The sequence below is a fragment of the Strix uralensis genome, chromosome 1 (assembly GCF_047716275.1).
Source record: "Strix uralensis isolate ZFMK-TIS-50842 chromosome 1, bStrUra1, whole genome shotgun sequence".
Taxonomy (NCBI): domain Eukaryota; kingdom Metazoa; phylum Chordata; class Aves; order Strigiformes; family Strigidae; genus Strix; species Strix uralensis.
The window spans coordinates 15583171-15609157 of record NC_133972.1 but is presented as its reverse complement, the minus strand read 5'-3'; the positions used below and the strand labels follow the sequence as shown (position 1 = coordinate 15609157).

Sequence of the window (25987 nt, the reverse complement as noted above, 5' to 3'; positions counted from 1 at the left end):
GGACAAGCCCAAACAGCTCACAGAATCCAGGCTGACACAAACTATCTCTTTTACGTTCGCTCTGTCAAAAAGAAAACTACATGAGGACAGGCTGAGAGAGTTGGGGTTGTTCAGACTGGAGAAGAGAAGGCTCTGGGGAGACCTTAGAGCAACCTTCCAGTACTTAAAGGGGCTACAGGAAAGATGGGGAGGGACTCTTGATCAGGGGGGTAGGGATAGGATGAGGGGGTCACAGTTTTAAACTGAAAGAGGGGAGATTTAAGGATATAAGTAAGATATAAGGAAGAAATTTTTCACTGTGAGGGTGGTGAGACACTGGCACAGATTGCCTAGAGAAGCTGTGGCTGACCTCTCCCTGGAAGTGTTCAAGGCCAGGTTGGACGGGGCTTTGGGCAACCTGGTCTAGTGGAAGGTGTCCCCGCCCATGGCAGGGGGGTTGGAACTAGATGATCTTTAAGGTCACTTCCAACCCAAAGCATCCTGTGATTCTATGATTCTATGAAATCTTTTTCACAGAATCACAGAACCACAGAATGAATCATCTAGGTTGGAAAGGACCTTGAAGATCATCTAGTCCAACCATTAATCTAGCACTGACAGTTCCCAACTACACCATATCCCTAAGCACTATGTCAACCCTACTCTTAAACACCGTTATAGAAAAGTAATAAGGAATTGGAGAAGTAGTGATATTGGTTATGGTACTGGAGGTTTTAGTAGCCATGCTAAAAAGAGCTAAGGCCAGGCAACCCCAATTTCTTCTTAGGTGAGACTCTGACAGGCATTTTTTTATATTGGTAGAGCTGCTGCAGAACAGATCTAATTGACTTACTGGGAATGATTTGGGGAATAAAAGAACCATATCCCATTACAGATAAATTCTTGCATCTTCCATGCAGAAGCCAAAATTTAAAACTCCACTGAGAAAAAAACATACTGACTCAATTACACCTATGTCAACTTAAAATTTCTGCTGATTGTTTTATATATACATCAATAGTTCCAATAACAGGTCAAGATCAGCACCCTGATTAAAAAGCAACACGAAAGCCTAGAGAGGAGTTACATAGTGGTGATAAAAGGAATGTTTTTCGAACATCAGCTGTCCTACCAAAACTTCCCTTGTATTCCATTATCAATTCCATTGGTAGCTTCAGATTCCCCCCTACTACTGGACTTGAAAGAGAGCCCTGGATGTCAAATTTCTTCTTCTATATTCCACTGTGCAAAAGAGAATTTCCATACATCCAAAGATTCATTATGACCTTCATACTTGCACTGTCTGCTGGGATTATTTCTGAAGTTCTGAGACTCTGATCAGTTTCAAGCAGCTTCCAATTATATTATATAACCTTACATTATGTTGAAATAATGTAGAATTTCTTCCCTAAATTAAAATGGTATGAGGTGGATGATGGGCAGCATTAATTCTTGTACTAGTGAGAAGTGTAAGGTCCAATAGCTTGGGAACCATTAAAAGAAAGATTGATAATGCATTATATCAAACGTGTGGTAAGAATCCTCCTTACGATGTGATGCAGTCCATTGATTGTACTGATGGCAGGTCATAAGATGTTAAACCTTATAACCTTGCCATCACATATGCAGAAGCTACTGTAGATCTATTTTTAAAAAGCTCTAGAATGAGCTAATTGAAAACTCTCCTCTCCTCTGATGCCATTTTAGTTAGTAAGGTGGTAGCAATATGGACTATTTTTGAGCAGCAGGTATGACAAAAATGGAAGGCACACCAAAATCTTTTTAGCTAGTCTACTATCTAGGCTCCAGTTAAAATGTGTTACAGTGCTGTCAATAACTTCTTCGCATATGTTTATGTGACAACATGAATGACTCTTGTGTCAGTCATTTTGAAAACAAAAATATTTTTCAGGGGTAGCAAATTCTCATATTTCTTCAAATATTGGAGGATCATTTAATACACGTAGAAATGTTTGGATTACATAGGTATAGACTGTGAGCTGATAGCTGAGAGAATATTCAAAATAATTTTTACAAAGTGCGTCCAAATTAAAAAGTTTTAGGGTTTTCTAGTATTCAAAGATTTAGTGATGTTTGCATATATTGAGACAAAATTGATAGTAACAGGAACAAAAAAGAAAACTCACATACATTTATCTTCTGTGGTGCTTTGTTTTCTGATACAAGCTGTAGACATTTAAAAAATAATCTGTCCTTTCGTTATACTGGCACTGAACAACACACTAGTAATTCTTATAATTAAAAAAAAATTTAAAAATACTACAATACTACAATACACTAAGAGTTGTTTAAAAACAAAAATTATTTTACTTTCAGAAGGATAATTTGATAGAATCTGACTACGGCAACCTTTGAACAGTTGCTAAGTCAGTGCCGCTTAGCTTTTTAAGTCCAAGCTTTTGCTTATAAGCCTTTAACAGAAGTTAGGAGTCACCACACTCTAGCTTCCCCAAACCTACTTTCACTATGCAATTCAAGGCGTCATTCCAGTCTCCAGGTAAGTTTTGCCACACTTAAAGTTTTAAAGGTTCTTCACCCCCTCTTTGCAGACCTGACAGGGATAGCAGCAATTGCTTTGCCCAGCTGTAATTCCAGTGAAATATGTTGTTAAGTAGTAGTATAGTGGAGGAACCACCTTCTTTTGTTCACAAAAAGACAAAATAGCCTACATTTAGTGCGGCCTTTTTGTTTCCTACTTCTTTCCAGGATAATGAAATGAAAGCATTTTGCTTGCTTGTCACAGCTGCTATGATTGAAAGCACCCCGGAAGGCAGAAGAGGGAATGCAGCCCGTGAGACAGTTGAGGTGCTTTGGAGAGCAGTGAATGACAGAGCCAGTGTAAAATGCACACATGTGTTGTACCCCCAGACCTCTGGTTCTTCATGATTATGAAAACACAGACTCATACTTGTAACAATTATATAAATCAAAGACTCTTACTCACTGACATAGAAATTGAGGCTTCAAATTTTAATACATTTTGGTATGAATTTGCAAAAGACTGACAGACCAGCAGGTAGCCACTGAATATTTGTTTCTACAATCACCAATTTTTCCTCTAACTAAACATAACTTTTTTTTTTTTTTTTCCCCCCAAATAAAAGCTCAGTATACTTCTCTTTGCTTACCCTAACAAGAAATAAGGATCAGAACAGGAACAAGGGGCAACACAGAAGATTATGAAGCACCAATTAAACAGATCTAGAGATGTTAACTTTTCTAATCGAGTTATACTCTGTCCATCAAATCTGCATTTCCTTTGAAATAAGTATAAGTACAAATCTGTAAGTCAGTGAAGGCTTACAAGGCTCTGAGCAGACAGCTGTGGAAAATGTAAAATATTCTGATATACTGACATAGCAAAATACCCTACACATACACCCTGGAGGCTCAGCTTCCAGATCAATACCATTCCATGCAGTTTTAGTTCTGTTTGCCTAGATCACTAGTTATGAGATTTGTAAACAGAGTGATATCAAACATTAGGAATAAATTAATGATGTTTCTGCTTTTGAAGCCTCCTAAAAACTGCTGAAAATAGTAAACTCTTTGATGTGCATCCTTCCAATTGCAACATTTATAGCAGGAAACTGAACCAGAACAACTAGTCACAACTGCAACCTTCTTAATAACATGATGTGACTGTTCAGTAAATCAGTGTCTTAATCAATAGAATAAAATATATGATCTATTCTGCTGAAGTGTTTGGCCAGTCTAGAGTGAAGTGCCATGAAAATGGCAAAGAAAAATATAATTGGGTTGGAGACTAGAATTTTCAAATGCGCGTTTCCTTAATTCACAGGGTCTGGGGCTAGAGGAGGGGGAGTTCTTTCCATTTAATGACTTGAGCACAGTGTGGTTTAAATAGTACATTTGATTTGGGAACCTATTATCTGATAACGACTCTTTGGAGAGAAAAAAAAATTGGATTCCCTTATTACTGGTTTGATTAGCAATATCTGTAACTCCATGATGTTGTAAAATAGCTCAGCATTAAAACTGAGCTATTTTCCATCATTTGTAGAAGCAAAAGCATAAACACAATGAAGGCTGAGTTCCCATTTTAAACACATTCCTGAATTCTGCAGTACTTTTGCTCTCACTAAAATTAGGAAAGCAAAAATAGGTTATATATATATGGAAGCTTCAGTTTTGAAAAGTATGTATTATCATATGTATTAAGAGATGGAGGACAACAGTCTAAAGAAGTTGCTATTTAAACAAATAGATGCAACTAAATTTCAAATGACCTTTCGATAGAGGAAATTAAGCGAATGTTTGATTAATGACCGCACTGCAGATCACATTGCTGAAGAAACATCATTAAAAGAAACTGCACTGTAGTGATTGCAAGGGTAAGAAAGGGGAGAGAAAATATAACTAAAGGCAAAAAATTAAATTCCAGATGTCTGATTTGCCTTTCACTTCCAATAGAATAAGTAGTCTAGTAAACCAAAAGGAGAAATAGTCATCTAAAATCAATTTGAAGATCCTCCCCACCAAGCGGATGCAAAGTTTTATTTTATTGAAGTGATTCTAGTGACTTTTTTTCTATTTTAGAACAGGGAATAGAATGCAAATGAACATCACTGCGATCAGATACAGCAGAATTTAATGTAAAGGATGAGCAGTGTTCTAGAATTGAACTGTTCCTTAACTTCTTTCATCTGGACAACAAACTGTTGAAAACACAAATTAAGAGGCCCAACAACCTATCAAAACCCACGTTCAGACATATTGCAACAGAAAGAATAATTGCTAAAAGGCACGTAACAAAATAAAGGCAATGCTGAAGTAAAATCCTGAAACCAGCATAAAACGGCATCTATTCTCATTCATAAGTCTTCTAAATTTCTGGAGCAATAAACAATGTTATCCGCTAGTCTGCAGGCATAAAACCAAAGACATTGCCAATGCTCCTGACAGGCTTTGCATCAGCTCAGCAGGGCTGCAGGACTCCAGCTTGTCAGTCATATTTTCGCTAAGCTAGTCTTTGACTTCTGTTTAGCTTGTTTAGTTGTAATACTAATTCTCTAACAAGCAGGTAACATAGCCTAATCTGTTTTACCTTTAGCTTAGCTTTGTGATGGCACAGGCTAGTGACTATCGGTATAACAATTTTGATATATTTCTGTACCTAAAGTAGGTATTCTGCAGAGAACAAACTATTACTGTAGAATAAAAACGTAGTGTAGAGGACTATGATCACAGGATGATAGCAGAGGTATTGAAAGTACAGGCACAGGGTGGTACCAGAGGGAGCAGGGCTTTAAGAAACTCACCAGGTCAATTACTAGTCATTAAAAGAAAGCAACCTTGGGAGCTGGCTAAAAATGATTTTAGAGAACAAAAAACAAGAGAAAAAGAGATCAAAGAACAAGAATCCTACACATGTAAAACACACATACAGAGAATTCAGACAAATGGAGTTGCAGACTAATAAACAAAGATCAGTGTCAAGGCCCTGAGGGTACCAACTGGTTATAATTGCCCTACCCACTGGGGGACCCACTCGTCCTGACCATGAGTCTGGGGACCCCATTTTTGTCCCCAGGATCTACCTGAGCCACATCATAGGTGTATCCATGCCCAGCTCCATCCTGTGTTCTTACACACTTATGGATTTTGTTTCCTAGCTTGACACCAGGCCTCACTCGTCCTTTTCTGTGTGATGATCTCCAGACAACTGGCAGAACCTGCTGGTGCAACCAGCACTGCTCACTCTGCTTGTAGACAGGGGATGGTGTCCCAGTGGCAAGGGCACCACTTGCCTGAGGATCTCCCATGTCTACAGCTTGGCCCGCTTAGTTGTGCAGCTCCCCTCACCTCATTCCCTGAAACACGTACACTTTAACCTCAAGCAGATCCTACCATGTCAGTGTTGTCATTGATATAGAATCATTGGATAATTTGGCTTGGGATCTTAAAAGGCCATCTAGTACAACCCCCCTGCAATGAGCAGGGCCATCTTCAACTAGATCAGGTTGCTCAGAGCCCCGTCCAATCCGACCCTGAATGTTTCCAAGGAGGGGGCATCTACCACCTCTCTGGGCAACCTGCTCCAGTGTTTCACCACCCTCATTGTAAAAAAATTCTTCCTTATATCTGGTCTAAATCTACCCTCTTTTAGTTTAAAACCATTATCCCTTGTCCTATTGCTACAGGCCCTACTGAAATCCATCCCCAACTTTCTTACAAGCCCCCTTTAAGTACAGAAAGGCTGCAATAAGGTCTCCCTGGAGCCTTCTCTTTTCCAGGCTGAACAACCTCATCTCTCCCAGCCTGTCCTCACAGGAGAGGTGCTCCAGCCCTCTGATCATTCTTGTGTCCCTTCTCTGGACCTGCTCCAACAGGTCCATGTCCTCCTTCTGCTGAGGACTCCACAGCTAGACACAGCACTCTAGGTGGGGTCTCACCAGAGCAGAGTAGAGGCAGAATCCCCTCCCTTGACCTGCTGGTCACACTTCTTTTTATACAGCCCAGGATACAGTTGGCTTTCTGGGCTGCAAGTGCATGTTGCCAGCTCATATCCAATATTTCATCCACCACTATCACCAAGTCCTTCTCCACAGGGCTACTCTCAATCCACTCATCGCCCAGCCTGTGTTGATACCAGGGATTGCCCTGACCCAGGTGCAGGACTGTGCACTTGGCCTTATTGAACCTCATGAGGTTCACATGGGCCCACTTCTTGAGCTTGTCCAGGTCCCCCTAAATGGCATCCCATCCCTCAGGTGTGTCAAGTGCACCACTCAGCTTGGTGTCATCTGCAAACTTGCTGAGGGTGCACTTGATTCCACTGTCTGTATTGTTGATGAAGATATTAAACAGAACTGGTACCAATACAGACCCCTGAGAGTCACCACTTGTCACTGGTCTCCATCTGGACATTAAGCCATTGACCACTACTCTCTGGATGTGACCAATTCCTTATCCACTGTATAGTCCATCTATCAAATCCATATCTCTTCAATTCAGAGAGAAGGATGCTGTAGGGGACTGTGTCAAAGGCATCACAGAAGTTCAGATAGATGACATCCATAGCTCCTCCATTGTCCACTGATTTAGTCACTCCATCCCAGAAGGCCACTAGGTTGGTGAGGCAAGACTCACCCTTGGTGAAGCCATGCTGGCTGTCTTGAATCACCTCCCTGTCCTCCATGTGCCTTGGCATAGCTTCTAGGATGATCTGTTCCACAGTCTTCCCAGGCACAGAGGTGAGGCTGACAGATTGGTAGTTCCCAGGGTCCTCCTTGCTACCCTTTTTAAAAATGGGTGCAATGTTTCCCTTTTTCCAGTCACCAGGGACTTCACCCGAGTGCCATGACTTTTCAGATATGAAAAGGAGAGTGGCTTGGCAACTACATCAGCCAGTTCCCTCAGGACTCTGGGATGCATCTCATTAGGTCCCTTAGATTTATGTATGTTCAGGTTCCTCACGTGATCACAGACCTGATCTTCTGTTACAGTGGGAGGGACTGTGTTCCTCCAGTCCCTGTCTTGCAGTCTGTCTACTAAGGAGGTGTGGGAAGAGAGACTGCCAGTGAAGGCTGAGGCAAAACAGTTATTGAGTACCTCAGCCTTCTCCTCATCTGTTGTTACCAGTTTGCCAGTCATGTTCATCGTGGGGGTACACATTTCTTGACCTTCCTGTTCTGGCTGACATACCTGTAGAAGCCCTTCTTATTATTCTTTGTGTCTCTTGCCAAGTTCAGCTCCTGCCACGCCTTGGCCTTCCTGACCCCATCCCTACACAACTGGGTAACGTCCCTTTATTATTCCCAGGATACCTGTCCCTGCTTCCACTGTCAGTGCATTTTCTTCTTGCTCTTTAGTTTGACCAGCAAGTCTTGATGCATCCATCTGCATCCTCCTCCCAGTGAAGAGTCTGGGACGCTGTCAATACACCATAGCCCCCATGCCAGCTACAACCATCCACCGCAAGACTCAGAGGAACTACGGCACTGACGTAACACTAGGGAAAGGGATAGACACAAGGAAGTATAGTCTGTTTTATTATTGAGACTCTTATCACTAACAGCATTTTTTCTTTCTTTTTTTTTTTTTTTTTTTTTTTTGTGATAATAGCTAGGCAATAATTGTTCCTTGATTAAGATTACAATTAGGCTAACAGTAAATTCATGGCTTTGATCATAAGGTGGGATTTTTTTTTTGGCTCAGAAGCTGCACAAACAGTAGTGTAAAAAAATTTGTGGAGAACATGGGCAGCCTAGGCTATAATTACAATACAACAAATTCTGCTTTTAACCTCAGGAATGTTCCACCATTTGATAGTATTTTAGGTTTTGTTTACAAACACCCGAAGACAAAAGATTGTCACTTTTGCTTCAATGGTTTTGTGGTTTGGTTTGATTTTTTTTCTTAGGAGGCAGAATATGGTAACCAGGCAGGAGCAACATAATTCCTGCAGGAGAAGGAAAAATAAAGCAGCAATTCAACTACACCAACCTGCTTCATGTCTGGTGTTTTGTCATTATCATAGATCTTCAGGACTCAGAAGACTGAGGCACTATAGTCACTTGCTCTCCTTCATTCCTACAGTGAAAGTATTTCTAAATTCTAGGTTCATTAAGTCAATTTATTATACCCTTGACGTGTATTTTTAGTGGAAGATAAAATTTGGTATTGATTGACAACAATCTGTGAAATTTTACATTTTAGGACTTCTAGTTTGATACTATTTAGAAAAAAATAAAATCAATAGTATTCAGAATACAAATTTTCTGTTAAGTTTCATGTTTAAATGCATCATTCATGTGAAATTAATTTAGAGATCAATATCAAAATGGTATACATACAGACATCTACAAATATCAAGGAAAGCTATGAAAATTCCTATGGGTGAAGGTAAAGACTTGTGTTCAGACCGTGAAACAAATCTGCCTAGCCCTAAGGATATAAGACGACTAGGTGGAACAAATTTATGCCCCTATTCTTCCAACCACCAAAACTGAGGTGGCTTTGTTACTTCTGAACAACACCGTGTTGTGTTACAGAAATACATGCAAAAGGCAAAGTTCCTGTGGTGGTCGAAAAAACTGAATGACAGCAATCATTGCTAAGGTGAGAAACGAGTTAAATCAACAAAGCACATCAAAGCTGTTTTGCTCTAACAACCATGACCTTGCAAATGCTCATTTACCCAATGAACACGGGTATGCCCTTTCAACTGAAGTCAATTATACAACCGTACCGGATGACTCCATCGACATTAGGCATTTGGCCCATCCTGCTACACGTTATCAGTAGAGTATTTCTCCCCAAGGTGCAATGAAGTGCAATTACTGTCACACGCAATGAAATAGAAATTCATTCCATTTACTAAAACAGTCTGTCAGACAGCTAAAACTTTGTTAAAGCAAACATAGGCAATAATATTTTACATAAAAAGTATTTTCATATTAAAAATATCATTCATTAGTTTTTCTTTAAGTATCTGAATGTTAAGGTAGAGCGCTCCTTACCTCCTCTCTTGTTTAACTTGGCATACCCTGGCACGTAGCTGCTTGTCATAGATGATGAACTGCTGAAGGAGGAGTGGGGTAATGCTGAGACCAGAGGTTCATCACACTTTTCTGAAACACAAAAAGCAAATTCACTTTATGCTTTTAATTATTCATATATATTAAGTGGCAATGTGCCCTTTTTCTGTTGGCTAATAACACAGCCTTGTTATTTTTGTACAAATGGAATGTATGTAGCTACATCCCAATGTTTCAGTAAAAAAAAACCCAACCAAAAACCAAACCAACAAAAACCAACCAACAAACCCAGCCCAAAAACCACAAGAAAACCCACAAACATACAGAGATACACACCTCAACATGAGAAAATGAAGACTTCGACAAAGGACAAAATTAGGTAACGGAAACACCTAACCATGGGCCACCACTCTCCTTAGGGATACTACAAATGAACAAAAAAGCCTGTCCTGGTATATCTGGAATGTTTTTCGTGACATGAAAACGTAGTGCTAAAGAAAAGTATTATCATGAAAGCTTCCTAAGAAGCAGATAAGATATAAACTTTCAGTTTGTAATTGAAGTGCTGATAACCTGATATTTTAGAAAAGAAAATAAATTAGGGTACATTAATAAATGCCTATGAATTATCAAGTAACAGATTTACTGAAAAAAACAATCTTTTTTTTTTTTAATCTCTATAATCCATTTGAGCACTTCTATTTTACTCAGTATAAAGAAGATTAACTTGGTATTAGCATCTAAAATGGAAAAAAATCAGAAACTTTGCCTTTCTAATCAAGAAAAAAGTTTAAAACAAATCAGCTGTTGTATGAATGTATTATGTAATATAAATTAGAATGAAGAGAATTGGCTTTTGATTTTCCAAATATGTAGAGAGTTAATGTACTGCCCTTTGTTCTAGTTTTTGCCTCAGTTGTTTCAACAGATGGGTGAAATATGTAGATTAAATTGCTTGTTTAGAATCATAGAATAAAATCACAGAACGGTTTGGGTTAGAAGGGACCTTAAAGGACATCCAGTTCCAACCCCCCTGCCATGGGCAGGGACACCTTCCACTAGCCCAGGTTGCTCAAAGCCCCGTCCAACCTGCCCTTGAACACTGCCAGGGAGGGGGCAGCCACAGCTGCTCTGGGCAACCTGTGCCAGTGTCTCACCACCCTCACAGGAAAGAATTTCCTCCTTACATCTAATCTAAATCTCCCCTCTTTCAGTTTAAAACCATTACCCTTCATCCTATCCCTACACTCCCTGATAGAGTCTCTCCCCAGATTTCCTGTAGCCCCCTTTTAGTACTGGAAGGTTTACATTTCAGGTACAATCTAAAAAAACCCATAACCTACACCAGTCAGCTTGACTAATCTTTTTAAAGACAGGCACTGCAACGCAGGCTCTGCTATAAGTGGAAACACCCTCAATTTATGTATCTAGAAAGCATTAGACCACCCCTGTCAGGCAGCATATTTAAAACTCAGTCATACCACGTAGTTTTGGTACAATTGAAAAATGGTGATTTGGTCGCACTGGATCACATGTGGACACTGAATTAATCCTACCCTCAAAAAAGGAACTTAAAGGGGAAAAAAGGGATTGTGAGTGAATCAAGTAATTTATAATACAGGTCTCCCAAAATTTCCAGTCTCATGTAATGAAACATATAATGACTTTCACAGCAATAGAAACTGAAGCACAGAAATACTGAAGAACATTCGTTCATGAATCAGTACTCTGACATTTAACAAAACAAATACATTCCCTTTACAAATCTCAGAGAATTTGTTAAGGGAGAAAACAAAATTCATACCAGCATAAAAGCACAGGCAAGAGCAAAGGGCAATTGCTTTGAGTTGAATTAAAGGACAATTCTAATGCCTTTAATGTTCACTACCACACTACTTAACGATGGAATTTTGACAAGAGAAGACAAATGCTTTTAAGCACTATTGCTTATACCACAAACCAGAAGGATCACTTCCCCTCCTGCCCCTGCTTTGGCTGGGGCAGCACAGCACATCTGGCCAGCAGCCTGCAGCCAGCTGTGCACAGCACCTTGTGCCCAAACGCACCACCCCAGCACCACACCGGGGTGGCACAGGGCCTCGGCCTGGTGCCGAGATCCTGGGTGCCAGGCTCCTATTATTTCAGTCAAAGTAGTGCAACACTAGAGCGTAAGAATAGAAGTGAGCAGCAGACTGAAGTACTCACTACAAATTTTGCCCTAAATGTCATAATCACAGAGAGTTACTTGACAAAGTCCTTCTCGTGTATTCCTTTATCTGTAGTATAGTTTTGGTAGTTCATAAAAATAGGTTTTCAACTTAAAGACTGCTAGCAAACTGCTCTCGCTGCCACTTTATCATTAGTGTTACCTAGCTAGAGATTTGAAGTAATTTTTCATTAATTCTGTTGTCTAGGTAAAAATGGAATGAAACATTTAAAAGCAGAAGAACACATAATCAGAAATATTTTAAAAATGCATAACAAAATCTCTTTATAGCATTTTCCTATGCTTATCTTACATCTTATTGTTAAGGAAAAAAATAATTCTCACTACTAATGAGAGTTAAGGTTGAACAAGTACCTCTGTCCAGTTTCCTGGTTTTTCTAATATATATTTTTAAAGCAAATTGTTAGGTTTATACGATTTTCTCCCACCCATAGTTTCATACCTGGGGGTGGGGGGTGGGGAGAAAGACCTGCATTGTTATGGAAGAATATTAGGAATAGAACGATTTAGCTACAAAAATGTTTGCTACTTCTACAATTTGATTAATTATTGAACATAATGGGAGGCTATTGGTGACAATATTCTAAAAAAACTTATGAAACAAAAGAGCTATCCTAAATCACAACAAAAAACCTTTTAAAAAGGGATAAAATGTGAGCAAAACCTTAATTTCTGCAACAAAAAAATAAACCTGTATTTTAGATAATGTGTTCAGAAACAACACAACAGCTGAAAAACCCCTCCCCAAACAGTAGCTCATGAAAATTTCTATTCTTTTACTGATCCCAGTAGCTACTGATAAAATCTCCTTTTGTTTTGACAGCTACTATTGAGGAAGCTATGCAAAAGGAAATGTGGAAAAACTTGTTTGGAAACAGTACTAGCCTCTAAGTCATCAACCCCCTGTACGGCCTGCCTTGTCTCTCTGCTTCACTAATTCATCCTCTTGGTTTCAAAAGAATAAGACAGAGAAGCTTGACATAGTCAAAAATTAAAAACAAAATCACACAGGGAGTATCACTCTGTATTCATCACTGTGGTCACGATTTTTACAGATAGTCATGAATGTGCTTCATTTGGTATATATGTGCTTTTGAAGTATTGAATCTGACCCTCTGCTTTCTTAGTTTGGGTGGAATCGTCAATACTGGGGGACAGGGAGGGTGGAAAGACAGAACAGTTGGTATAGTTTTCCTTCACTGTTGTTCAGAACTGCATTCAATTCCTATGCCTATTTTGGCATACCAACTAAAAAGTTAAAGAATAGAACCAAAAATACCTCACTTTATCATTGTTTAAAAACCAAACATACACACCCCTATCTGTCTGTTTATTTAGGTTTCAAAATATAGGAAATTCACCATGAATGTGTAATGAATTATAGGGAAGGTTTATACTTCAAATGAGTAGACATTAAAAAACATATTAAATCTCATCAAAAACTCATTACTTTAGGTCCAATAGAACAAAAGTTAAGACTGCTTACATAAGCTAATATTTCTAGCCCTGTATGAAAGTTCCACTAAATATATTGCACTATTTAAACTTCCTTCATAACATGAAATGCTGTTATGCCACAGATTTAAGAGAAAAAAAATCCTTGGGAACCTTTCGTTCTTTCAGCAGTTTTAGTTATTTCCTGCAGAATCCAATTTTTTACTTACTAAACCCAGAATCATATATACCTTCCTGTTACTGAGATATAATAGCTTTCCCCATATAAGTCAATGTACTGTGCCCTGTTAATCAATTACAGAGCACACTCTCCTGCCAGCATCATAGCAGCAAAGAAATAAACTCTGCTCCATACCATTTATCTCAGTGATGTATTAACATCCAAGCCAGCTTAGGTCCATTTAAATGTTAACTTCCTGAAGCAAAACCAGACTTCCACTCCACTCCATCCTGTTTGGATAGAAAGAACTGATAACTTTGTCATAAGTATGATGACATTTGCTACTCTGACTTCCCTATTCAGAGGATAATTACAGTTTATGTACATCAGAAACAAGTTTCCTCGAGATCCCAATAATTAAATCAATTGAAGAAAGGTCACCTAATGTCATCATAATACAAATGCAAAACCTCTGCAATCCACAAGCTTCAAACTCCTCAAGACCTGGAGACTACAGCAAGGAAGGACTGCCATGCACTTGCTCCGTTCTTACATGCTTTCTCAGGCACCTGGCTATTGGAAACCAGATACCAGGCAAGATGGATCTCTTGTCCTACCAAGTGCAGCTTCTCACATGTTCTGGTGTTTGCACTCAGCAAAACCAGGAAGGGATACCTGTCCTTTCCTGTTTTACAGTCTACTTACAGTTTATTTATATAGTCTGTCCTTCATGCTGGATAGACTAAAAAAGGGCACAAACACAAAGACACAAACTCTTGGTGTATCAATGTTAGAGGTTGTTAAAGCTTAATCCTCACTATACCGGTGACTTCAACGATTTTTGGCCAGCAAAGCATAGTAAAAAACTCAATGGTTCACTTCACAAGAAGTCTGTTCAAATGTTTTGCATCCAGACCAATAAACAGGTCACCTGTAAAGTTGCTGACATATCTTATCAAAGCAGTCTAAGGAGATGAAAAAGACAAACTGCAGTTCATCTGTATCTTCTTGACATTTGTATCTAGCAGTAGGTTAGAATGCATACAAATTATACAATTAGAAATGTTAAGAAATGGGAACATTCATAGTCACAGGTGGTTTTTATTAATAATTTGAAGCTGCATTGGAGGATCATTCAGCTCTTGCAAAGATTCTGTCAGCAAAGTAAAAAGAGAGCTGTGTACAGTGCTTCTAAAGAAGAAAAATAGTTGGATAGTGATGAATAGCACTCATCAGAAATAAGTGATGGTGACTTAATAAGAATGTTTTTGAAGGACAAAGGTTTTTCCATCATTATGATCCAGTGTGCACTGAGGAACAGACCTTTAAAAAATACCAAACCCCAAATCCACAAATTCACCCCTTCTTCTTCAAAATCTTCAGTCAAGATTTCCTAACAAATTATAAGCCATTATCATAATTTTGCTGTAGGATACTAGCTCTAAGACATAAACATGATGCCAATAACAACGTTACTAGAAGAAGTCCCATATGTGTGTCAGAAATGAAGAACTCGTAAGCTGATCAACTTAGATGCAAAAAGGCGAATGACTGGAATATCAGTATTGTGTTCTGAGTCCAAAATAGCCACACTTAACCTCTAGCAGAATATGAAACAGATGGGTCAATCTGAAGTAGCATTAAAAAATATCTTAGCCAAGAAATGCACAAACCCATGGTTTTCTGACCAAAAAAAATTCTTAACTGTTTCTCTTTTACACAACATTTTCACTGTACAAACAGAACATTTACAATACAAACCCCAAAATCTTAACTATTACCAGTATATCCGACTCAATTATACAAAAATGCCTGTCAAGTGCAAGGAAAAAAAGTTTAAAGCAACTTTTAATCTTTACTTGTAATGCAAGAGATTCTTGTTTTAAAATATGAATTCAAATGTAAATGTTGGGGAGCAAGGGAGAGAATCATATCATCTGGGTTTAATTTGCACTGTGTGCTAAATGCTAGTTATCCTAAACACATTTTTCTTCTCCAATTTGAATATGTAGAGTGATTTCTCTGTAGCATGCTGAAGAGAAAGACTAAGCCACCAAGCACTTCTGAAAAGCAGTCATGATATTGCAAGGGCACTCTGGAACGTGGGTAAATACGTATGGGAATTGGCATATCTCCAATGACAACTAATAGGAATATTAATGTGGCTGTTTTGGATTGCAATGTATTAGTATGCTGAGACAGCCTCACTTTTCATATTGCATAGGCAGGTTTTATAATCTGAAATGAATGCTAGAATCCACTGTGTTTAATTCACAAGACTGTCCCCCCAAAGAGTAGGAATAAATAAGCATAAGTTGCTAGAACATTTTATGCATTGCTTCAAACGAATTTTTAAAGCGATGCTAACTGAAAAGTGGGAGATGCTATGAAGCAGCTCATGGTCATTGGTAACCCCTTTAAAAACAAATATCAAACCTAGAAGCAGGTGTTACTGAGGTCAGCCTATCACGGGTTTAATTTCAATGACAAGAAAAACAACCTTGGCCCTGTGTCACAAGCCTGTTGCTCAGCACCATAAACCTCTAGCCAAACCTCTCAGCGTGTGTGACTGGAGAAGCCCCTTCCTTAGTCCTCAGAATAGCCACTAATGAAAACAAATACTGACAGTAATGGCTGGCAAATGCCAGGCAGGGTACACCTCATGCTCCAAGTCAGGAATAAATCAGTAAAGAGCTTATCAAGGAAGACGTTCTCTTATGGGGTAAGGAAATATTTGCTTGTCAGGCATATTTGCCAAAAGTACCAGCCTTTGGTACATTTAGGGTGGTTGAACGTTCAACAACCTTTTGCCTTATGCATGTGCTGTTGTAGTTTTCTTGACTGTGGGAGATAATTTTTAAAAATCCACCGTATACTGTTACTTTTTTTTTTTTTTTTTTTTTAGTTTCTTTGTTAAGATAAAAAGCTCACTTTACTCCCCAGAAAGTTTCTTGGATTGCTTTATTGACTAGATAGGGATGATGATTAGTAGAGTGGAAGCTTAATTTTTTACTCTCTTCTGTCCCACCTACTGTCACAGGTAGGACTCCTTTTGCACCATGCTTACATTAGAAGGATAACGAAAACCATCTCACTTATTTAAATAACTTAAGCCACAATAGAGCTGCCCACACTTCACCTGTGCAAACAGGGTAATACTCCGCACACACAGCAGTTACTTTCACAGTTACCATTCCCATTTGCATGTCAGAAAGTCAATGCAAGTCTTACATAAGCCTCATTTGGCTTCTTGTTTGCTATTCCTAGTGGCCTCCATCGCTTTGATCTGTTATTTCTCACTGTGCTCTTGTGAGCACAGTGTTCTTTCCACACTGCAGAAGTCTGCAGCTTCCCCACACGACTGCCATTTCACAGGACAGTCTTGACAGAGTGCTAGGGAGCCAAATTCACATTCAGCTTCATGAGAAAATGAGTCCAAGTGTAACTGAAGCTTTTCTGTAGGTATCTCTGGAATTCAGCTGTAATCTAAAAGATTAGAGCAGCTCATATTGATCGCCTGGGATGTTTCATATTCCACTTCAAGTTGCATACCATCAATAGAGATAACACATTGTTGCTCAAAAGGGTGGCTGCTGCTGAAAAGGAAGAAAACGTAGCAGCTATTTTCCCCCCTCCAAGGTGAAGCCATAAGTTACATGAATTTAGTGGTCTCCACACAATCCTTACTGTTCAAGGTTACTCATTCTGAGGTTTATTTCAAGCCTTTCTATAGATCTCTGTAAGGAAAGGAACAAGTCTCAGGTAATGTTTTTTATGGCGGTTACTTTGCTCACAGCAGAGCACAGTCAGTCAGGCCTGTTTCTTTGTACTGGTTCCAATTCAGGAATTAGTCTTTGGGCAACACTGGATGTGCCACCAGGGCCATATTTCTAAAAGTGCATTTGGATTCCCAAAACCAGATAGTACTTTACAAGATTTTTCAAAGTATCTTTTTACCTGAACTTTGTTTCTGACAACTCTTGACTAGTTTTCAGAGTAGCCAAAGCCTTATTAATCCCAAAGGTCACAAGGATTTATTAATAAACATTTGTAAGCAAGTCTGGGAAACACTGGAAATGGTAATATCATATTGGTCATATCACAAATGTGCAATGTATTTTATGACTACTATAAGACATTTCTGGCTGCACAGCCTTTCATCAAATGGCATACAACCTGTTCCACAGTACTCTCCATACTTCTGACTTTAACTACTGAAAATGAGAAAAGATTGGAAGCAAACATCATTAATTACTGTGATCTACAGTTTAGCCAGAGAGATTAGGATTTATTTTTTAAGTAAATTATTCAGTTTGGAATCATTTACAAGTACAAAGGTATACAAAGCAGCCTCTTGAAATTCAGATTTATCAAAATGTCAACATTTTGCAAAGGAAAAATAGAAAACTGTACCCAAAATTCGTGTGTTCCAATTTTTCAGGAAAGTGTCAATATTTTAAATTATGAATTTAGAAAAAAGTACTTTTTTCTGTCGTATTTTACATTTGGAAAGAACAAGGGTCTTGAAAATTAAAGTTAGGTCTTATTTTATTATTTAGTAGCATTCAATTTTGAATGATTTAAAAAATAAACAGATTTTTTTTATTGTCTCCAAGATATATCTACAGTAAAATTTTTGCAAGGTTTTGGTTGGTTGGTTGGTTTTAGGTTGTGGCTTGGGTTTTTTTACTGGAACAGAGTGGACGGTGGAAGTTTTTACACCACTTTAAAACCAAAACACGTCTGGATTGCTTTTGGTTTACTTTATAGTTTGCAGAGCATTCCACAGTCCATTGAGAATTTGGCAAACGTTCATGCCATTGCACTACTGTGTCTTTTAGGAACAAGTTTATAAACTATTTTGCACCCTATGCCACGGGAAAAGTTGTATGAGAAACCTGCCATCTTATTTGCTCAGTTTTTAAAAAAAAAAACTCAGGTCAATTGCATCTGGAATAGTCAGAAATCAGTCAGTCTTGTTGTACACTTGGGAATTCATTAAACTGTCCTTAGCACATAAGCAATAATAGATTATCAACCCTATGCAAAGTAAAATTTGTAAATATTTTCATATTTTTGCATATCCAGTTCTCAGATGCCTCTTCAGTTTTTGGCCTTCTGACATGTAAATACACTTCTTCACCTTTTCACCCCTGGAAATACCTGAATGTTTTGGCAGTTGTTACAGCAAACAAAGCTCCTTCTTAAGTATCTTTGCAGGTAGGTATGATTTTTCACAGACTGGTACCTATCTGAACTAAGTATGGAGAAGCCTGGAGTCATGTCACATTAAAAGTTTTAGAGTAGAGAGCCAAGAAACCCACAAGGCTGGAGGAGAGAAAACAACACTGCAAATCTTCACAATTTATCTTGTTAAGTCTCATTTAGCTTAAAATACATTTGCCAATTACCTAGCCTATGTTCTTCCTCAGATGACCTTATATCCACAAGAACCTTCTGTTTGTTTGGTGTGGGGTTTTTTTGGCCTTTTTTGTTAGTTTGATTTGTTTGTTTTTCAGGACCTAGGGATAAAACAGTAACACCTGATAACTACTTTCCTGAACAACATTTTTCCTAGTCAGCTTAACTTTTCATCATCACTTTAACAGGTTTCAATCTGTAAAATTAAGCTTTTCTCTTTAATGAGAAAAAATCATGTAATTTTTTCCTCACAATACATACTTATTTCAATGATCCCTCTATTTTTAGAAGTTTTATATCAACATAAATCTTCTGAATTCAGAGCTGTAATTCCAGGTTTAACCTAATTTAAGCAAGATCAAAACAGCCAGTAAGGGACCTTAGAATTGATGGGCACTTGAATATAAACACACACCCACTGAAAGCCAAATATTAACTCTCAAAACAATATAGCACAGGTACAGAATAAAGATATTTTAAACTTGGTGTATAGAACCTACTGCTATGGATGTAAAATCGTTTCACAAAATGAAGGAAGTTAACCTCATAAGAGATAATAAAATATTTTTATCAACCCACTCACAGATTGGTTAAGATGCTTGACAGAAGTCCCATAATAAAGTTAACTGAGAACAAAAGCTGCAGATTCATGTCTAGATGCTTTTTATATTAGATAAGTACCCTTTCCCTATAATGGCCAGTGAGGAGACTCTGCTCCTACCAGACAGACAAAATATTTAATACCATGAAGTGTGTGAAGCACATTCCACATTTGGTTAGATGAGAAAAAAATAGAAATTAACAGGGTATGCAAAATGCGGCAGAGAATTGTTTTGCAATTTGCACAGCAGAAAGTAAACATCACTTAAGCTTAAACTCAGGGGTTTTTTCAAAGGCATTATTAATTCCATGTTTGTGCATTGTTTATTTTCATCTCCCCTTTGGAGAAAACAGATATGTCATATTTATAGCAGAAGCTATTAGTTGGCTGTTTATCAGTTGCCTACTGTTAGAAGTGATGACAGAAGCAAAAACCAAGAGGTGCATGATGTACGAATTAAACTGTATTTTACTGACAGATTATTTCTTTCCTGAGAGGAAATGACAAATAAGGTCAACCTTGCTTTCCTTCCTCTTCTACCTGAAGCTTTTTTTTCCCCTCCAAGTATAAAAGGCGTGCTTTCTCAATTCCTATCACTGAAACGCGGGAGGATTAGCTCTGATTGCATTTTGCAAACTCTTTTGTTGAAGAGCGCACTTTCCCATGTTTCCAAAGAACTATCAAGTGACCATATAAATTAAAATGTTGTACTACAATGATTTCACTGAAAGGATCAACAAAGTGTTCCTGAAAAGATATTTTAGCAGGTGAAAGAAGAAATACATTTAATCTTTCTCCTTACTGTTGCATTAATCTAGGGTATTTATGGCATACATTTAAGATCATGTTGGTCTTGATTCTATTTCCCAAAACCAGAAGATAAGCTTCCAGAATTTGTTGGAATCTTTTTGCTTTTTTAGGGCCAAAATCTTATATGAATTTTGATGAGTAGAGCTATGGATAGGAAGGGAAAAACAACAACAACAACAAAAAATAAATGGAGGAACATTGGATAATAGGAAAATGTGAACATAGTTTAGATTTCTGAACTTATCTCTGTACTGTAGACTGAAAAGAGCAAGCTGTGTTATGACCAACCTATGAGATGCAGTATTCTCAGAGGCTTGTTATACGTACTGGGAAACTCAAACCAGATATGAAACATGGCTGTTAATTTTGACACTAGAGGTCCAAATCTCTTACACTAATACCTTGAAGAAACGATATGTAAACCAGAGCAGGCTAACAAACGTTTTCATATGCTGGTACAAAATCTGCAAGTTGATTTCAGTAAGTGTTCAGCATGCTTAAGCACACTGAAGCTGTAGCACAAGCAAGTCAGTTTAGGGCACTAGCTTCACAGAACACACGTTTTCTGGATACGTTTTACCTTATTCCCCAAGGTCTGACAGTGCCTAGCATTTAATAATTAAAGATAGAATCTTCATCTCCCTAGAGACTTAAAGAAATATTACACCTCTTTGATAAAAACAGATCAAGATTTGCATAAATTTGTATATCTGAGGGTGATTCTTTATGATAGACTTGCAAGTTGGAAAGACGAGGCTATTTCACTCACAGTTGTAAAGTATTTCTAGGACTGCTGTTGCTGACTCTGGGCAGGGCAACCAAAACCACAATCAAACTTTTTGTCAGTCTGCTTGGATTCCCAGTTTTCTAGAAGAAGTAAAATGTGGTAGTAAGGCATTGTCTAAACTAAGTGATTCAATCTTATCAGAAAAAAATAGCAAACATTTAAAAATATCCATATAAATGATAGGTCAACTCTTTTCTGAGGATAGCTAAAGCCAGAAATATGAGTCAAAAAAAGAGTGATCTCTGGTTTTGAGATGCCAACCAGTTTTTAATTCCATAAAATGTGGTGTGTCCAAACTGTAGCTGCTGTTTTCTCCAATGAACGTAGAACTAAAATCTTAGCCGGGGGCGGGGCGGGGGGGAGAAAAAAGTCTGTGATCGTTTTTTCATTATTGTGAGCAGATACAGATTTGGAATGTTTCAGATCTTTCTGTGTTCTTTTTAAAAGGCAATGAAATTCCAATGCAAGGAAAGCCAATGACAGTCTTTATTAATCCTTAGCATGAACACAAGAAACAATTGCACAGCCAGACGCTGAATTCAAACAATTTTAAGTATGATTAAGTACCATGGTTTGTGCACTTAATCAGGAAAATAAATATCCAAATTTTATAACAGCTCAGATTTTATTCAGAAGAAGGAATTATATTAATTTATTCTTAATTATTTCCTGTCTGTCCAACTGGTAAATGATGTGTGGGATTCAGCTGGAGTTACCACGTGTTCTGTTTCTTATTTGGTACTTGTTCTTTCATTTTTAAGGAAGAAAAAGTAGTTAGAGATCTAATGTGCGTGAATTATTTTTATCATTTGGCTTGAAGGGGACAACATAAGGTAAAAAAGATGACAAGCAATCACTGTATAGTGGTGGCTGGGTTTTGTTTTTTGTTAATAGGGCAACGTTCAATCAAAAAGACAAAACAACATCCACTGATATTTCACAGAATACCTGAGCAAGTCGTGATGTTAAATAAAACATCAAGATAAACACAACAGCCAGAGATGGCCTCAGTATTTTATTTCATAGAGTGCTCCATGTTCATGTTAGTTTAGATTTTCTTTGATTTTTTTTTTTTTTTTTTTTTTTTTTAATTTCCTCTCTTGAAGCATTACTACTGTGAGAAAAGGCTTCTCTTACATGTTTCTCTGTCCTAAGAACATCACAGGAGATGTACCAGAGAACAGATCCCTAAAATACATAAAGTACATTATGAGTAAATAAATTTTACTTCTTCCCCCCCAAAGCAAAAATGTGTTTGCACTCTCTTGTCCAAAACAAACAGACTGTATCAACATTTCCTACTTAACTGAAACATCATTTCTGATGAGACTGTAAGGTGCAAGTCAAAGGACACTGACTGCCTGCGTTGGTCAGTGTTGCCCACTCAAATCTTAATGCTTTTGTCATACTAGTAGAGACTGAAAAGAAAGGATAGAAGGATGGTGCTGCAGTACTCCTACATTCAGTCTTTGCCTTACCCCAGGCAAAATTCAACTGCTTTTGGAAGGAACTAAGCATCCTCACACAAATCAGTTTTGCCATTGACAGTAAAATAGGTTATGCCTTACTCATGCTTCTTTGGTGCATTACTGTGATAAGAGGAGGAAAGCTTCTGTTAGAAAAGAGCAGAAAACGCCAAGTAGGAAACCCAGTTCTGAACTTAATGGGAATCAAAATCAATTTTACAAGTGCTTAATCAAGTGGAGGGTTAGTGTACCCTTGTTCCCTTTTGCTGTGAAGGCTAGTTATAACAACTCCAGGTAACTTCACATGCTCCCAAAGACACTTTTTTTTTTTTTTTTTTACTTTTTAAATAACAGCAAGTGTCATTGCAGTGGCGCAAGAGATGTTTCCTTTTTGTCTCATCAGAAACTTGTGATTTAAAACACTCATTAAAGAGAATAGTAATGTAATTCATTGTCTTAAAAGCTGGCTGGGAGGATGCTATATATATGGTTTTGTAAGACAGATTTTTAGATAGGATATGTCACTGCATTTCTCTCACTGACTTAAATTACCAGACCTGCCTTATTTTAATGTGCTATGGAAATCCAAGCCAATATGTTTTACAACAGCCTTAGCTGTCCAGCTTATCCTGCTGTTAATGTAGCATTTTTTGAATATAAATTGTTGGTTTTTTTCTAATTATCAAATGCAAATGGTGTAGACAATAGCATCATCTGTTATTGAATCCTCATTATCATGCACAGGTACTAATGAGGCATTTTTAAGGCCAAGAGTACTTGGTAATTATGCTTGGTAAAACCTTATTATTACTACATGTTTAATATGTCAACCAAGGAAAACAGCACAGTTAAATCAGCATATCTGAAAAATGAAGGTGACTTACAATTATAGCCCATTCTCTCCAATTTTAATCAGATATCTGAATATTAAGTTCCAAACATTACAGTTTACTACCTTTGTCTGGATCATGAATTCCCATTATGTTCAAAGTGAAGGATGCCTGTTGTAAATACATATGAAAGTCTGTATACATACACATAGACAACAACGTAGCACCATCCATAGGACTTCCCAGTTGTATCAGCTGCAATTGCCCAAGTCTTGGCAGACAGGGGCTGCTGCCTCTGTGGCCAGCAAAAACGCTGGCAAAACACTGCCAGGCAGCGAGGGGTGAGGGGAAAAGGGGGAGAAACAGCCCTGCGAGCCCCAAGGGGAGAGTGGGAGGAGGCGTGAGGGGCTCCAGCAGCACCCCCGGAGATTCCCCTGTTAGAGCCAGTGGGCTGTGGGGAGACACCCTGGAGCCGAGGGGTATCTCCTGAGGGAGCTGTGGGCTGTGGGGAGCCCCCCTGGAGCTGGGGGGTATCTCCTGAGGGAGCTGTGGGCTGTGGGGAGCCCACCTGGAGCTGGGGAACAGTGTGAGAGGGCAGGAACAGCAGAGAAGCCCACAGCTCCCCATCCCCCTGAACCGCTCGGAGGGGAGGTAGAGGAGTCAAGAGTGAAAGAGTGAAGTTGAGCCTGGGGAAAAAGGGGTTGAGGTCAAGGGGGAAGGTGTTTTAGTTTTTTTTTACATTTGTTTTGCACCATCCAATTCTATTTTAATTGACAATAAATTAAATTAATTTTCCCCAAGTCAAATCGGTTTTGTCCATGAGGTAATTGGCAAGCAATCTCCCTGTGTTTCTCTTGACCCACAAGCTGCTTCATCTTATCATCTGCCCCTGTCCCACCAAGGAGGGGAGTGAGGGAGCAGCTGGGTGGGTGTCTTCCAGCTGGCAGGGCCAACCCACCACACCACTTAACCACCAAGTATCAGAAAGCTGACTTTATGTTGCTCATCAGAGACATCACACAAGTTCATGCCAATAATGTTGACTAAATGCAGTGTAAAAGCATTAAATATTTTTTACAGATCTATATAAGGGCATCTAAAGAACACCAAATTAATTTGTAAAATAAATTCTATGTAGTCAGCTTTCTACTTCAAGTTTTAACTCCTTGTCTTCACTACAATATTCACACGTAGAACAAAGCTGTGAAGATCTAGCTTTCATGTATCCTTGACACTGCTTCTTGGGGTCCCACTGGAATGGGATTTAGATAGGATTCCTCCTCCAGAAGAGAAATGAGAAGATACCAAAGGAACCTAATTATCCTGTCCTTTCAGTAAGCAAAGAACACTGACAGGGCTTGTTTAGCTCATTCCCCCTCTAATGAGCACGGAGGAGCTGCATGTATGTCAGGAAGGAAAGACACCTCAGGGAAGCCAGGACAATCTTTTATTTGCCTACTCTAGACATCAGTTCTTCAAGTTTGAGCTGGGGCTGCAAATCCAGGATCCAGCACCATTTGCTGAAACCAATGGCTGAACTGGAGGGTTCATTTCTATGGCAAGTTACTTGTAATGTGAACTTTTAGTAGTGTTTATGAAAACTATCCTGAATTCACACATTACTCTACATTCCAAGCAACCATTTTAAATTGCTCTTCCTGGGACACATGCATCAGCAGCAACAACTTACTTTCATCAAAGCATTATGATTTATCTTCCATTTACATATTCAATAGTGCGCAGGGAACTTTAAACATGCTATGTTGTCAATCACCATAAACACAGCAATAATGCTGCTTTGCAATAAGACGCTCTCATATTTAGGCCTCTAACAAGATTTGAAAGTTTTCATCAAACCTGAAATAACCTACACAGTGTGCTGAAGACATTATGCCTTGTCCTTTTATAGATGAGTAGATTACTTCGTTACTACTTATCCAGAATGACTTTGGGTAAAGATCACCAAAAAGCTTGAAACAAAAAGTAAAACCATTCAATCCTTTCATTCAACTATGAATGAAGGCCATCCAGTCAGAATAAAGAAAATCCGCTATAATTACTAAGATCATATGCCATGTAAAATGGAGCCTTTCGAGCTTGTTTTTTCTATCCCACTTCTGAATCCGTGAATGGTTAATGAAGATATGGCCAGCCAAGTATGTGTAATTAAGATCTTTAGTTCCCAGAAAAATGAAGTTAGAAGGTGTTGAAAACAAATAGGAAATAATCAGTATAAATGAAATTCAAGTGAAAAAGACAATGGCCAAAAAAAGTTAAACTGATTTATGTCATGAACCTCTGATTTTCCTCAATAAATTCTCCTTAAATTTAACAAACTGAATTTGCATCTATTAACATCTTCCTGAATTTAAAAAAAAAAAAAAAAAAAAAAAAAATCCACCAACAAAAAGAAAACCAAACACTTCTGTTCATTTTATTCTTGGGATTAATTTCATTACACCACTCTTAATTTAATATACAAAGTTAACTTTTATGTTCAATGCAGTTTGCCAGGATAGTAGGCTGAATATGTGAAGAATTAATTTTCTCTTATAAATGAATGAACAAGATTGGAGGAAGATAAAATGAATGACTAAGTGATTGCAGTTAACCAAAAAGTTCCATTTTGCTCCCTTATGGAGAATGATGGAATATCACTTTCTTGAACTCCATTATCCTAATGAGAAGATATTCTATGCTTGATCTTAGCCAAAAGGCCGGAGAAGA

General features: G+C 38.2%; 1 protein-coding gene across 1 annotated transcript in view; it reads right to left on the bottom strand.

Moving 5' to 3' along the window:
• Positions 1 to 25987, bottom strand: part of CNTNAP2 (contactin associated protein 2) — a 1208535-nt gene that overhangs the window by 822609 nt on the left and 359939 nt on the right. Inside the window, exon 2 of the mRNA XM_074892371.1 lies at positions 9486 to 9596. Coding sequence (XP_074748472.1) covers positions 9486 to 9596 — 111 coding nt within the window. The remainder of the gene's footprint in view (positions 1 to 9485; positions 9597 to 25987) is intronic.